Raw genomic sequence first — 16476 nt, forward strand, 5'->3', positions numbered from 1 at the left:
ATCACATACTCGCCTGGTTATATCAATGCCACCACATTATGTTTCTTTCCAGAACTAACTTTAAAATTAGACCTCTTACTATCTGGTGTAGTGACTGAAAGACATCACTGTGGTGAAGAGGGTAAACTAAACATTCTGCTTGCAACCCCAAGCTCATCTGAATATGAAGCCAGTGGCCTGCAGGGTGATGGTGGACTGCTGGTGGCCTGCAGTCCACCATTCTCCATCCAAGGTATACAGAGGGAGGTGGGAAACGGTCGTAATAATTGGACAGCTGAGCAACACCAACTTTCACATGCAACACTCTTACTCCATGAGGAATAGTCAAGTTTGGTCAATTTTCCTCTGGGAAGATCTGGTTCTGAACTGGACTTTGCCCTGCCTCTTACGTATACCCAAAAGTTTTTCTATTATAGCTCCTGTTGCCTTACTCCCTCTTGGCAAACTACCTCACAAGATAGTTGCCCTACAACACTACTGTATGGTACGTGTCTTTGTTATTTCTGTCCTCTCTTACCAATCCAGTTCCAAACATTTCTTTCCCACTTCGGTGTTTATGATCACTTGCAAATTATTCTTTCAAACTTAGTTTACATTAAGCTCAGAAATGTTACAGGAATCTTCTCGAAAATCCTTCAACTTACACATAAAGAAGAGCTGGTTAAATAAAAATACATGTGGCCTCACATGCTTTATTTCTTAGTGCGGAGCATCTCAAGACTGGCCTCTCCCTTCTCAATCTTGGCCAACCATTCCTCCTTCCGGGCCTGGACGGCTGCCTTACGCTCATCGTAAGTCAATCTCTTGGCGTTCCACCTCTTCTTGGTGACCTGAAGGGAAGAGGTAACATTAGTCATTCAGCACTACATTTCATGTAACCATATGTTTTAGACGCAGGCATTTACTAGTTTCACCCAATGAAGACAAGCCAACTCTGTGTCATAATATGTTCTTATAGTTTACTAACTTGCACATAATTAAAACTGCAACTACCAAAGCAGTCTGGTGCTGCCCTGAGTAACAGGAATCTTGTCATCATGAAGGCATTACATTGCTAGGACAATACTACAAAACAGTGACACTAAATTAATGTCTAGTGAAAAAGTAAATACTTCTTACCTTCTTCTCTGGCTTGGGTCTGGGTGAGGGGTTAGAACGGATGTTCTCGTGAGCCTTCTTATAGATATCCTCCAGCTGAGAAAGTACATAAATATATTAATGTTAACATATCTAAACTGAACCACAAAATATGTTCCCTTGTCTGTTATCTATATATCTACCTCAATTAACCCTTTCACATCAGGCGGCACATTAACGTGCCATCAAGGAAATGTCCGTAGCCATCAGGTAACACATCAACGTGTTCTGGACTTTTTAGATTTGCACACCAGTACAGGGTGCCCAATAGTGGTTCAGTATCAGGAGGTGGCAAGCCTATGGAGTTGGCATCACAGGAGGACTATTTTACTGTCTATTATTTTCGTCACGTGCAAGAAGTATGTCAAGGTTTGCAGTACAAGATGTTTTGCTGCCATGGCAGGTTACTTGGATCTGATGGAAGCGATGTCTGATGACTTAGATTAATATGTCAGACGTAAGTGGGGAGGGGGGGGGGGAAGGCATACGTCTGGCAGTGGAGGAGCTCCAACACAAAAGATTTACAAAGCTCACCACACAGGTAATTATTATTTATTTATTTTTTTTACATCATGTTAAACATCATTTTACTCAAGAAATTATGGTCTATTTTTGGTAAATAATTTATCAAAACAATTATCTTTATATATCTCAAAATCCTTGTGTGTGCGACATCCTGCCAAAAAAAGAAAACATTCAAAGTGAAAGGGTTAAATACCCGGTACTTATTGTGGTGTCCACAGCCAACAGGAAAATATAACTGGTCCTTGTAAAACCTTCACTGGTTTTTGGTGCCTGCCATTATAAGTTTTAAAGTCAGTACTTTCAACCAATTATCAAGAACTTGAACCAGGTCTCTTGGAATAAATGACTTACCTTGAAACACGAACACATATCCCCAAAGTGTGAAGTAAACACAGGAATGATTAGGTGAACTTTACTCCCTAAATTGTATCCATCAAAATGGTAAACTGTTTTACCAGAAAGATTTTAGTACACACCTCATCAGCAGTGATGCCACACTTGATGAAGCGAGAGAACTGCCTCTTGTAAGCATCCTCATCCTCCTCCATCAGTTCACGCATGTAGTTGGCTACGTGCTTGCCCATAATGTGGTCACGCAGCACCGAAGCATTGAATTCCTTGGCCTCCTTGTCATAGCCAGGGAACCTCTTCTCACTTTAAGTGCAAAAATCAAGTTAACAAGGGTTGGTCTCTGAATCAGAGGAAGTTTTTTGAGCAAGACTTCACCAATAATAATCAAATGACCTACAAGAAGAATAATCATCATCATCCGGACCTCCATTCCCACCCTAAGGCAGGGTGAGGAGTAGCACTGTCCAGACAGCCCAAATTTGCCCAATCCAAGAGACCATGTTTCCATTCACTCATCATTCAAACCCCCAGAATCCTGGCTCTATCGGATATGCCAAAAACATTCACCACGTTCTGTAGCTTCACATAATCGTATCCGATAGAGTCAATCCAGATGCTGCCATGTTAAAAAGGGGTGCCAAAATCCCTGAATATGCACTTTTCCTCACAACATTCATCCAGTCATCTCGATCTCCTGTCAGTTCTCTAGCCTCACCGACTTCCAAACCTCTCTTCCTCATGCATTCATCCACCATATCTCTCCACCTTCTTGGCCTTCCTCGCCTCCTCCCTCTTTCGAATTCGCTCAGATATAACTTTTTCACCACTCTATTGATATCCATTCTCTCCACATGACCATACCATCTCATTACACTCTCTTCGATTCTGGTGTCCACAGACCTCCTCACTCCGCATCTTTCACAAATCACATTATTTTGTATCCTATCCACCCTCTGTACTCCACATATATTCCTCAGCAGTCCCATCTCCACTGCTCTTACTCTTACTTTTCATTTTCATGCCACACCATAGTCTCATCCATATCTTGACGTTGGCACTAACACTCCTTCATGTAAGCCTCATGCAGCTGCAACACTCAAGCCTCTGTTTCTTATCAAGGCCTTCATTGTACCAGCTACTTTTCTTCCTTGTGTCACTCTACTTTCCACTTCTTTTGCACATTTTCCTCTATTTTCTATCACTGTACCCAGGTATTTGAACTCTCTCACCAATTCCAGTCTCTCTCCATTCACTGTTACATTGCACTGGGAGTAAAAGCCACAAAAATCTGGGCCAAGTTAAGGTAAAAGAACTAAACTGACAATCCTCCACCGATCCTAAAACTTACCTATGGGGCACATCGATGCCTCCATCCACTGCGCCCTTCATGACGCCAAAAATCCTGGCACCGGTGGTCGTGCGAGCCAGGCCAATGTCAAGGTTGGCACGGAAAGCACCAGGACCTTTCTCTACATCCTCCACGGAAAACATTTCTCCATCAACTTCCTTCTGGCCCTCATACAGCCTATCCAGCTTGAACTTCTTAAGAATCTGGATTGGAAAACAAGTGTACATGTAATTCATGGAAACCCCTGGACAACATAAACCACAATACTTTACTATGGTCAACTGTAAACTACATAACAGAGACAGTTACACGTTACTGAGTGTTTCATAAATCTGAGTTACCCACAGGAGATTATGACAACTGATGTTCTACGTGAGTGGCTCATCTGGCTCAGGGGAGTGGGGGGTGGGGGATAGTATAAACTACATAACAGAGACAGTTACATGTTACTGAGTGTTTCATAAATCTGAGTTACCTACAGGAGATTATGATAACTGATGTTCTACGTGAGTGGCTCATCTGGCTCAGGGGGGTGAGGGATAGTTTTTCAACATACAACAGGCTGTTCTTCACCCACAAACTCTGTCTCTTACCTATTCCCAAATCTCATCAACTGCCACACCTCTCCTCTGAACACACAAAGTACCTGTACATCCATCTTGTACTATTATGCCTCTGCCAACCTTCAAACTCACCCATATCAACATTCACCACCCTATCTACATCTGTTCTCTCCATATGACCATACCCTTAAAGCAAATGATTCTATTAATTCCTCAACTGGTTCTGTTAATCTATATCGTTTACATATTATCCTATCCTAAACATACCATCCCATTCAATTCTACATACAACACCTTAATGATGAAGCACAAGCCACTTGACTGCTTATATTTTTGCCACCTCCAGATAACCAAGTTTGGGGAAATCATGTAATCCAGAGGTCAATGAAACATAACTAAGCCACCCAGGTTTGGCAAGTCTCTCATAAATGAAAAATAGTCTTATGACAGGAAAAAATGAAACATTACCAGTACATCCTCTGATTAACCACCACATGCCAGGCAATATTTAATGAACTTGTCACCTCACTACGGGCAACTTCTTGGAAACTGCAGAAATGCTTGCTGTCGAACCTTAATATTTTTCTAACTCTTATACTTAGGGAAATTTATTAATCACCGTTTTACTCATCAACTCTTCCTCTCGCGAATGAAAGTATCCCCAGCTCTGTAGGTAATTGCACTGATGAGTAATGATGTGAAGGGAAGTAATTTTCGCTGCAAGAGCGGCGTGAGAGCAGGACGTGTTCATGCATCTGCCGGCAGTGCACACTATGGCTTTGCTCTCAACTATATAAACCAGACACAGTTGCATCAAAGGCATGCCTTATGGCACTATCACTGAGCCCTTTTCTAGTATCCTTGGAAAGAGGCTTGGCAGGAATGGATGACGCAATTGGCTACAGGTGGCGCGGATGGAATCTGAGGAACCTGAAGAAAACATTGTACATCTGGCAAAGGCAAGGGATAAACTGACTCTCGTCTGTGTGGTATAGAGGGACACCCTGCCTACCCTTTGGTGGTGAGATAAAATGGCAGCCGGTTCAAACCGTGACGGGACAACACTTGCGTGTACAGGCGGGTCCTGATCTTACGAGTTAATTGGGAGCAAGAATTTTGCTCGTTAGCTGAATTCTCATTAAACAAAGAGATGAACTCATGGGAAAAATACGGTTGGGGAGCAAAGCCTCCAAGCAACATCCCCCCAATCCACCAAAACTTTCTGATCATTTTAAGCTGGCATAAAGGGTTAATACAAGAGGGTAATACACCTAAAATACAAAAACAGCATTAATATAAGCAGAATAACATAAATTATAGGTAAAATAGGGATGGGGTGAACAACCAGCCAAGTAACTTCCACCGACCACCAACACGTGTGACAGACAATTTTAAGCAGGAATAAAGGGTTAATACACATGAAATACAAATACTGTACCCTCATCTCAATTCTCGTAAGTTGGGATTTTCAGAGATTTTACCAGCTCGTTAAACAGGTGGTGATGCAAATTGCAAGAACTTGTATTAGCGAATTCTCATTAAGCGATTGCTTGTTATCCAGGACTTGCCTGTATAGCTGCTAGCCGGCAGCCCCGTAGGAGCCCAATTGTGACATGTATACAAGTTGCCCGCAGAAGGGGGGTTAAACACGTTAAAAATGAAAACTTTAAATGAAGATTACCTATTCTGTGTAAATTCTTAGCATCGTATACCGCCTGAGTGTATGTTGAGGGTATGTTTTACATTTCCCAAACTGACATACGTGAAAGCTCATAAAGTACATACCCGCCTAGCAAGGAGAAGTCCAGTGCAATAGCAGGCAGCATAGTTGGTAAGGCCAATCTTCACTCCATAATCAGGCAGCTCATGGGAGTATGCTGCTGCAATCACCTTGTCACCCTCAATCCTTGCATATGCAATCTGAGCGATCACATCGGTGTTGGTGATGCGAACAGTCAATCTGGAAGTGACGTCAAAATTAGGGATGTCGTTTCCAAATGTGTGAAAGTTGCACAGAAAACACTATTTCCATGTAATGTTCACATAGGAAATTAATGAAACCACATTTACTATTTAAAAAAAAAAAAAAAAAAAAAAAAAAAAAAAAAAAAGGGGGGGGGATTCCTTATATGCACGACACTGAAGAGTTGCTTGGAAATATATTAGTACAGATTTTTGCCAGCAGCTGTTTTTAGCAACATCACAGGTAAATTGTATGAAACACTTCCACAGAAAAACATTAAGAAAACGTGAACAAATGAATACAAAAATTTTCTGGAACTGCTTCCATAAAAATACAATAGGGAAAGAAAACTATCTGCAACTGCCTCCATTAGCAATACAACCCTGAGATCGTTCTCCAAATAAGCAGCAAGAGAGAGAAACTGAATGGCCCATGGGTTTTCATTCATGAGAAAAAATAAATAAAATAAAATAATAATAATAATAACAACAACAATAAGAGCCATGATTTACCGATGCTTGGGTGTATTATACTTGTTCTTGGCCTGCACCACCAGGCGCTTCCGGGCATAGTAGTCAGTCTTGCCTTCACGCCTCCTCTTGAACTTCACTTGGAAGCGCTTGAAGTATGCCTTGTTCTTCACAACTTTAATGAATCCCTGTAAGAGACATTTAAATTTTAGATAACCAAAAGAATCATTTCTCAAAACACAAACACATTGATGTAATTCAGTACTACTTACAGGTACTTCTTGACCACTGTTAAAAATCTGAATTATCACCAACATCCCAACCTCTTTTCCTGCCCTAGGGCAGCAACGTCCAGACAGCCTAAGTTTGCCCAATTCAATGGGCCACACTTCCAACGCTCATCATTCAAGCCCAGGGAATCCTGGCTCCATCAGATGGGCCAAAAAATTTTTCACCATGTTCTGTAGCTTCACATATACCTAATGACAGAGTCAATACGCATGCTGTTACATTAAAAAGAGGTGTCAAATCCCTAGTTATGCGCTTCTCCGCACAAAATTCATCCAATCAGCTCGGTCTCTTGTCAGTCTCTTAGCCTTACATACTGTACTTCCATACCTCTCTTCCTTACACACTCATCAATCATATCCTTCCACCTTCTTCTTGGCCTCTCTTGCCTCCTCCCTCCTTCAAATTCACTCATATAGCAATATCTTTTTCACCACTCTACTGTCATCCACCCTCTCCACATGACCAAACCATCTCACTACACTCTCTTTGATTCTCTTGTCCACAGACTTCCTCACTCTGCATCTTTCATGAATCTCATTATTCCGTATCCTATCCACTCTGCACTCCATATACATTCCTCAGCAGTCCCGTTTCCACTGCTCTCACTCTTGACTTTTATTTTCATGCCAAACCAGTCTCACATCCATATGTTAAAGTTGGCACTAAAACTCCTTCATGTAAGCCTTGTGAATATGCAACACTCAAACCTCTGTTTCTTGTCAGGGCCTTCACAGCACCAGCTACTTTCCTTCCGTGTGTCACTCTACTTTCCACTTCTTTTGCACAGTTTCCTCTTTTTTCTATCACTGTACCCAGGTATTTGAACACTCACCAATTCCAATCTTTCTCCATGCACTGCAACGTCACACTGGAAGTTGCCTTCTCTCTCAGTAACCATCACTTTACTCTTTTCTACATTTACTCTCAAGGCACAACGCTCACAGACATATACAAAACTCTGCACTAGTCTACCAAGCTCTTGTCCAGCATTTGCTAGTAGTACTGCATCATCAGCATACAACAAATTAGAGATATCTGAATTAAAGAAAAGAAACAAGGAATGCCCTGAAAATCATGAAGCGAGAGATAGCATGGAATGTCAAAGCAAACCCAAAAATGTTCTGGAAGTACGTGAGATCAATGACAAGGAAAAAAACAGGAATAGCTGACCTGTACATGGATGGGGAAAAAGTTCTAAAGACCACACATGACAAGGAAAAGGCTAAGGTACTTTCAGAAGTTTGCTGAAGGCTCCATCAGGAAGCCTGAAGAGCACATACCAACTTCTACCCCAAGGGATGTGCTAGCTCTTAACATCTGGGGTTAACTAAGGACAAGATTATAATGGTTGTTACAAACATGAAGAGAAGTAAATCCCCAGGCCCAGATGAGCTACATCCAAGGATAATTAAAGAGATGATGGAGGAAGTACTTGAACCCTTGAAGATAATATTTGCTCATTCCATGAAGGGGAAATCCTGGAGGACTGGCAAATTGCAAACATCACAGCCATCTCCATAAAGGGGAACAAGAGTGATCCAGGCAACTACAGGCCAGTCACTCTAACCAGCACTGTTTGCAAAATAATGGAGTCAATCTTGCGAGAGGAAATAACAACACACATAAAGAAACATTACTTGTTCAACAGAAAAAAGTTTGGAATCATCTCTGGCAGGTCAACTGTGCTATAGTTAGTTATGGAGCTGGGCTATTGGAATGATGCTGTTGACGATAGTCACACGGAGGGTGTGGTGTACTGTGACTTCATGAAGGCATTCGATCGGGTACCACACAAGTGACGACTGGAGAAAAAACAAGCTACAGTATTAGAGGAAAATATCTACCGGTACAAGGGATTAGGGCTTCCTCTCAAGGAGAAAACAACGAGTGCTGGTAAATGGCAATGCTTTTGACTGCAAGTTACAAGTGATGTTTCTCAGAGTTCAGTCTTGGGGCCCGTGTTGATTGTTTTGTTCATCAACGACCTGCTGGAACCAGTCAAATACAACAGGGAGATAGAAGTAGTAGTAGTAGTACAGAAAGGTTTATCTGCACACTGATAACACCAAGGTCTTCAGGAGAATTACGAGTCAGGAGGACTGTGAAAAGTTGCAAAGCGATCTGGATGATGTCTGAGGATGGACAGAAAAATGGATGTTGCAATTTCACCCAGAAAAAAGCAAGTATATATATACGAGGACTGGACGGTCTAAGGCTGAAGATCAGGATTATCTCCTGAATGGCAGGATCAACAGGACCATGACAGAAAAAGATACAGGAAGAATTATTGATGGAAAAACTGTCATTTTTAAACCATCTGGCTGTGGGAAGATCAACAAAGCCAACAAAATAATAAGACTGATTAGAAGAACCTTTGTTCATCTGGATACAGCAATATTCAAGCCCCCATACACAGCCCTAGCAAGGCCAATCTTAAAGCTTGCCAATCAAATCTGGTGCCCACCCTTGGTAAAGGACACTGAAGTAGTGGAGAATGTGCAACGTACCGCCACCAAGCTAATCCCCCAGATTAAAGACCTGTCATATGAGGAAAGGCTCCAGAAATTGGGATTACAAACCTTAGCATACAGAAGATCAAGGGGAGAGCAGACAGACATACAAAATCATATCTAGAAAATATGACCAGGCATGCACTGCAGGTCTGTTCCAGATGAGAGAAGGCGACCCTACCCGAGGAAATAAGAAAAAAAATACTGTACCAGGTATTCAAGACCAGAACAAATATGAGCTCAGGAAGTACAGTACTCATTCTCAAACACAGTGACTGACAACTGGAACAGCCTGCCAGAGTGGGTAAAAGGGGCCAAGACAGTAGAAAAATACGAGGAAAATCTAAAAAGATTTTGGAAAGACCAAGAACAGAGACTTGCTTACAGGACACAAATATCCACCACACGAAGTTACTGTCCAAGTAGAGACGGCTAATGAGCTAGTGTCACAGGCGTAAAAACCTCTTCCAGAACATCATCTAAGTGAATCTATGTAAATGAACAGTGAAGAAAATACCTAATGTAAAAGGCTAGGTCAGTACTTCGTGTTTCTAATAAATAAGCGTATATATACAGTGTGTATGTATGTATGTATATATATATATATATATATATATATATGTACCAAGTGTAACCAAGTGTGTGAGAGGGCAAAGTATATGCATAGGTGTAACCTTCCACGGGATGGGACCACTTCTAAACAATTTAAAATTTACTTAGCTCTGAATCAATTCTGGGACTTAATAAAGACATACATAAGTGCTTTTTAAAACATTAACAGGATCCACCATTAAACAGCTAAAATACGATTAGCTATATAAGGAATACAGTACAGTAGGTTAGGTTAGTTTAAATCATTGTTAGCATAAAATGTTAGGTTAGGATGGTTAGGAAAAATTACGTTAGAGTAAGTTACGTGAATTTAGGCTAGGCTGGATAAATCAGCACTGATAAAGGTAATTTCATGGGGGAAAAAAAAAAAAACATTCTAAGATGGCATCCATCTGTCTTCACACCACACCACAATACAGCATGCCTGTCTGTCTTTGGTGCAGTTGGGGATCGCAGACAAAGACCGCTTTTAAAATGCTTTTTGCCTTTTCCTCAAAGAATCCTGTGAAGGACTTTGGTAAACAAAAAAGTAAGAAAACTGCAAAATAAGATGTTCCTCTGTCTTCCTGAAGATTGCTTATGTAGGAAAGTGATATGGGATCACTGGACAAATGAAATATGAGTAGGGAAGCACATGACTCGGGATAGGCACACTATTAACAAATTTAAACTTGCTCGAATGGTCACAAAATAGGTGTATCTGAAGCACATCTATAAAGAAATTATGAGAAATATGTGGTGATGGTTATGCTTGTGAAGTACTTAAAGCTTTTAAAATAAATAAATAATGTTAATGATCCCTTGGCCACTTCCACAGAGCATGTTATTTGTAGCTCTTTGTTATTGGATCCTGAAATAAGAATGGGGATGACAATTTCTACATCCTAACATCAAACATGGCCAAGGCAACAGACAATGATGAAAAGAAACAAGTGAAATGTATAAATAATTTGAAAAAGAAAATACAGTATGGCATTATAAATATTTTGAAAAATTAAAGGTGGAATTTTTTTTAAATGCCTATATAAGTACTGAAATACTGCAATGACAGGGTGAAGCATGTGACCCTTCAATGTTTTCATAAACTTGTAAGTTAAATAAGTCACTAAAATGTGGTATATTAGGCAGGTAATTATTTGGGAAAACAGGAATAAAACAATGTGCAATAGATTAGTCATAGTACAGCACAGTCCACATACACATGCCTGGCCAATGACCATCCAGAATTAGTCTCAAAACCAACTAATTAGTTACCCTAACTTACCTACCATAATTTTTTAGGTCTTAGATCTCTAAATATACCATGCTTTCTCTCTCAGACAAAGACCTTTCCACTTTGACTCCTAGGGCCGTTTTCACAGTCGTCCCTAACCTTTTGGGCCCGAACCAAAAGCACCGTTGGATTTCATAGTCGCTCCGAATGGCTTTCGGGAGCTTACTAATGTGGGGACGTCTGCCCGTGTTGATGCAGTAGGGTTGGTAGTTCTGGGTGGCGAAAACACTTTCCATATGTAGAGAATATTTAGAAATTGGAATGTAATGAATAACATGGCTGGAACATCCACTTCACACAGTTCTTACTAATATATTCAGGAGTAATGATATTCGTAAGAATGCAGCAAAAATAACGAATAGGAAAAGTCATCGGAATGAAGAGCTAACTAACTGCCTCACCACGCTCCTACTTGAAATCAGAAGTAAGCTGAATCCATAAGTATTGTAAAAAAGGCTTAAGTAAAAATAACAATGAAGCAACATGTATAACGTCTAATGAGTGATGGTGTGGTTTATTAACGGATATACTATTAATACATGAACATTTTCTTTCCTAAACGGGGTGTTAGCTACATCAACTTTTACATCGGGCATCAGATATTAGAATTTTCATGAAAATATGCATTAGACAACGATTCTCGTATTTCTTTCGGGTCCGTTTGTTGAGGAGCCTCCACCTGTCTGCAAAAGGGTAGTATTCGAATACGTAGTAGAAAGTCTCATAAAAATACACAAACATATATATTTTTTCAATATCGGGTGTGTGTTTTACACCAGAAATATTATATTGGGTATATAATATTGAAATGATATTGAAAATATGAAACATGTAATTATTCTTTTACTTTTTTACTTTCGGGACAGTCTGTTGGGGAGGCTGCACGCCCCCCCCAAGAATGTTCCTGTAATTTGTTCGGGCCGTCTCCAACAGAGGCCTCGGAAGGCTGGTTGGGGGCGACTGTGAAAACGAAAACGTGCGTTCAGAGGCGAGTAGGCTGTTGGGGACTGCACTGGGGACGACTGTGAAAACGGCCCCTAGTCTATACAGGTCAAAGGGCAAACTGGAAAGGCTTGCCAGGATACCGTCACTGCAATAATCAGGAACCTTCATAAAGAAAAGTAACTAAAACCAATATAGTTTTACTGTGTAATCTACCAATTTCACGTTAAAACTTCTGGGTTATAACAAAGGTGACATTTTAACTGTAAAGATTACTGACCTGAAAGAAGAATGGTGGGTGACGATAGTGTACATGGGAGTGGAAGGAAAAGAAAACTATGAAGAAAATAAAAAGTTGTATGAAGTACTGCTGGAGATAAAGAAAGAAGTGGCAAACAATAAGTGGATAATAATGGGGGACCTGAATGCCCATATTGGTTTAAATAATGAGAGGGTGAACAAGAACGGACAGATGACATTGGACTTCACAGAAAAGACCCAGCTTAAGATAAAGAACTGGGAGCTGGAAGACCCAGTAACATGGAGTGACAGAGGTATAAAATCAGCAATTGATTATATAATAATAAGTCATGAGGTTGAGACATATGGATGTAAGATATGGAAAAATGAGAATGTCGACATTTCTGATCATATAATGATTGGAATTACATGTGGAAAGACAAATAGGCGAAAAGAAATAAAAAAGACACAATGGAGAGAGAAATGGGATATAGCTAATGCGAATTGGCAGAAATACAGTCAGAATCTAGATGACCAGATATGTGAGGAAGAGAGGAGAGGAAGGTCTATTAATGATTGGGAAAAAGACATTAAAAAGACCATAATTCAGGAGGCAAGAGGAACAATAGGAACAAAAAAACTGAAGATAGCAACGACAAGATTAAAAGGCTGGTGGGACAGGGAAGTAGAACTAGCAGTTGAAGACAGGAAGAGGGAAAACAGGGAACTGAGAAAATGGGGAAAAATGATAAAAAAACATGGAGAACAATATATACAGGACTGGGAAAGAGCATGGAAAAGATACACAGAGGCAAAACAGACAGCAAAGATAATAATCAGTAGAAAAATAGGAAAGTGGGAAGAAGAACAAGCTCAAAAACTAAATGATATGCCCCGAAGGGAAAGAGAAAGAGAAGGGTGGAAAAGGTTGAAGAGAAACCTTGGAGAAAGGGATGTAGTACAGCGTATTAAGTTAAAAATAAAGGGTAAAGAAACAGAAAATGAGGAAGAAATTAGATCCATTGTAGAAGGATACTGGAAGAAAGTAAAAGTTAAAAATAAAGGGTAAAGAAACAGAAAATGAGGAAGAAATTAGATCCATTGTAGAAGGATACTGGAAGAAAGTAATGCTAAAAGACAATGAGGAAGAATCCACAGAGAATATTTGGATATATAGTGATTGCAAAGAAATGGGGAATGTAAGGATAGAAAGAAAAGATGTAGAAAAGGCTGTTAAAGCAATCAAGAATGGAAAGACAGGAGGAACAGATGGAATAATAGGTGAACTTATTAAATATGGTGGGGAAAAATTGACAAAGGCATTGACAAATCTGTTTAATAGTATCCTGGAGGAAGGGGAGGTACCACAGGACTGGAAAAGAAGTAGGGTGACACTTATACATAAGGGTGGAGGAAAAGCTAAGGAGGAAATTGGAAACTATAGGCCCATTAGTGTCATGAATGTATTAGCTAAGGTGTTTGGGATGATAATTAATGAAAAACTAATATCATGGGCAGAACAGTACAAAATATGGGGCGAGGAACAGAGTGGGTTCAGGAAGGGTAGGGGAGGCCTTGAAAATGTTTTTGTAATGAAAGAAATCATAGAGAGGAACAAGGAGCAAGGAAAAGAGTTATAACTAGTATTTCTAGACTTTGAAAAAGCTTACAATACTGTTGATAGATGTAAATTGTTGAAACTATTGAGACATATTGGAGTAGATGGCAAGATAGTGGAAATAATAAAGAGATGGTATGACGAAAATAAGGTGAAATTCACAATAGGAAATATAAGCACAGGGTGGTTAACAATAACATCGGGGTGCGTCAAGGCTGTGTGTTGTCCCCTACGTTGTTCAACATTTACTTGGAAGAACTTTTAGTAAGAATCAGGAAATCAGGCAAAGGAGTGAGGATTGGAGATTGGAAATTAGGATGCCTGGCTTATGCAGATGATGTAGTACTCATGGCGGAAAACAGGAAAGACACGGAAGATCTTATGGAAATAGCTGACAGATTTGGAAGGGAATGGAACCTAAGATTTAGTGCAGGAAAATGCAAGGTGATGGAATTTAATAACAGGGAGAAGAACCAGTGGGTGATGGGGAACAACATAATGGAAATAGTAGATAAATATACGCACTTAGGTATAGAAGTGAGTAAGGAAGGAATAGGAGGGGAGAAACAAAGAAAGATTAATGAAGGGAAAGCTCGGAAGATGGCAGGCATGATTATAAATGGAGGGTGTAGAGTGATTAACAAGTATAACGTGGGTAAGAGTCTGTGGAAATGAATAGCAGTGCCTTACTGTCTCTATGGATCGGAAATAACAAACTACCGAGATGGAGATATCATGAAATTGGAAAAAGTACAAAACATAGTGGGTAGATGGGGCCTGGGGGCCCCAAGAAGTACGGCAGTAGAAGCCATAAGGGGAGACATGGGCTGGAGCACATTCAAAGAAAGAATTGTGAAAGGAAAATTGGGGTTCACAAAGAAAATAGAAAAACTCAGTGTGGAAAGATGGGCTAAGAGGGTGCTGGAGGAAAGAGGGGCAAGATCATCATGGGGGAGAGAAATTAACAGATGGAAGAGGAGAGAAAACCTGGCAGAGGCTTGGAGCCATATAGAAGACAAACAAATTAAGAAAAAGATTGAAGAGAATGGATTGAACAGATGGAAAGTGGGGTTAACAGGAAAAGTGACTCTGAAATGGTATAAAAGAAAGCAAAAATCAGAAGGGCTAAACTGGCATGTAGGAGACTGGGGAAGTAGACTGTTAGTTAAAGCTAGGACAGGTACTCTGGAAGTGAATGGTAGAAATAGAGAGGAACAGGACAAGCACTGCAAATTTTGTGAGGGGATAAAAGAAACAATAGAGCACCTAATTGTTGAATGCAACAACTACAAAGAGCATAGGGAGAAGTTAATAGCATCAGTAGTAGCGGTGATAGGAATGGAGGAATGCAAGAGAAGACTTGAGGAAGAAGATGGGGGGATATGTACAGTACTGGGACTATATGGGGATAAGGAAGAAACAGGGAGAATAATGAAGTTTGCTAAAATATTTCTAACAATGTTGGAAGAAAAGGCAACAGCAAGAAGGACAGTAAATAAACATAAAAAATGTAACGAAAATTGAAGTGTGATCAAGAAAAGAGAAGAGGATAAGGAGCAAGAAGAGGAGGAGGACCTACGAAGCGATACAAAGCGACAGAGGTCACAAGAAGAAGAACAAGGGACAAGTATGAGAGTTAAGGTGCACTAGATTACCGCCACTTGTTGCAATACACCCATGTAATCATGCTTCCTAGTACTAGTGCAAGGCTGCAATAATTTCTGCACCAGATGCCACTACATGAGAGTCATTTTCAGAGTCCTGCTGTGATCAGGTGACCAATATAAACAGGGACACAACATGGCTCCCACACCACATGCTGCGGCCAGTCACTTTCTCACATCAAACTTAAACTTACAAACATGACTTTATGCCCTATTTTACCGTACCCAATTGATGATGACGTACTTAAATAACAAATACCACTTGTCTATTTATCGCAAACACATACCATTTTCTCAAATTAGGGCTGTCCCCTCAGACAGCATCAACACTGCAGTCCTCGGGTCGGCCACGCTCCAAAAGAAAGTATGATGGCCGCCGCGAAATATTAGACGCTGGAAAATATATGCCGCATTTATAAATCATGCTTTATAATGAAAAAATGCATTTTTCACTTATCAAAATAATATTTAGGTGCTTATAAATATATTGAATAGCTTTCATTATTTAGGACATTTTTAACATTTTACATCTATACGTAACCGTCTGTGATTATACGAAATACTTTTATCAACGAACAACTTATGTTAACAAATATATCAGTGGCTTAAGCGACACATGAAAGTGATGGAACACATCTTGAATTGCGTCATCGCCAATCACCGTCATCCCGTCCTTTTCAGCATAGCAAATACGGTGGGGTAAGGTTGGGTCCAGGGAGTAAAAAAAAAAAAAAAAAAATGCATGACCTATGAGGGAAGTCACACATTCACGCACCATTCAGTCAGTCGACTCATGACTCCATCTCACAGGCACATCTGAGACGGAATATATGAAAACTGATACTGTGCTGCTTGCTGATCGTGATGGGATCTTTCCAGCCTGTTTCAAAGTTCTATGAATCAATTTATGTGAACGATGAGGTCTGAAATTTTGTGAATATGGAGGCAACACCCCTGAATCACTAAACT

The 16476-nt window shown here is 40.2% G+C and overlaps 1 protein-coding gene across 1 annotated transcript; it reads right to left on the bottom strand.

Moving 5' to 3' along the window:
- Window positions 1-678: 678 nt before the first annotated feature.
- RpL5 (ribosomal protein L5) lies at window positions 679-15872 on the bottom strand. The gene is made up of 7 exons (XM_080270964.1): window positions 15795-15872; window positions 6400-6545; window positions 5710-5884; window positions 3362-3564; window positions 2139-2316; window positions 1120-1194; window positions 679-830 (listed from the first exon to the last, which is right to left on the bottom strand). The coding sequence occupies exons 1-7, from the start codon at window positions 15795-15797 to the stop codon at window positions 693-695; spliced, it is 918 nt and encodes a 305-aa protein (XP_080127090.1). The 5' UTR covers window positions 15798-15872; the 3' UTR covers window positions 679-692.
- Between the last annotated feature and the right edge of the window lie 604 nt (window positions 15873-16476).

This window comes from Coenobita brevimanus, chromosome 5 (genome assembly GCF_032717465.1).
Source record: "Coenobita brevimanus isolate Jiangsu-jjx chromosome 5, ASM3271746v2, whole genome shotgun sequence".
NCBI lineage: Eukaryota > Metazoa > Arthropoda > Malacostraca > Decapoda > Coenobitidae > Coenobita > Coenobita brevimanus.

Coding starts and splice junctions, on each gene's coding strand:
- RpL5 (XM_080270964.1), bottom strand. Junction 3,565..5,709: donor GACTTCTCCTTGCTAGGCGG/GTATGTACTTTA, acceptor TTTCCAATCCAG/ATTCTTAAGAAGTTCAAGCT. Junction 1,195..2,138: donor GTGGCATCACTGCTGATGAG/GTGTGTACTAAA, acceptor GTACTTTCTCAG/CTGGAGGATATCTATAAGAA.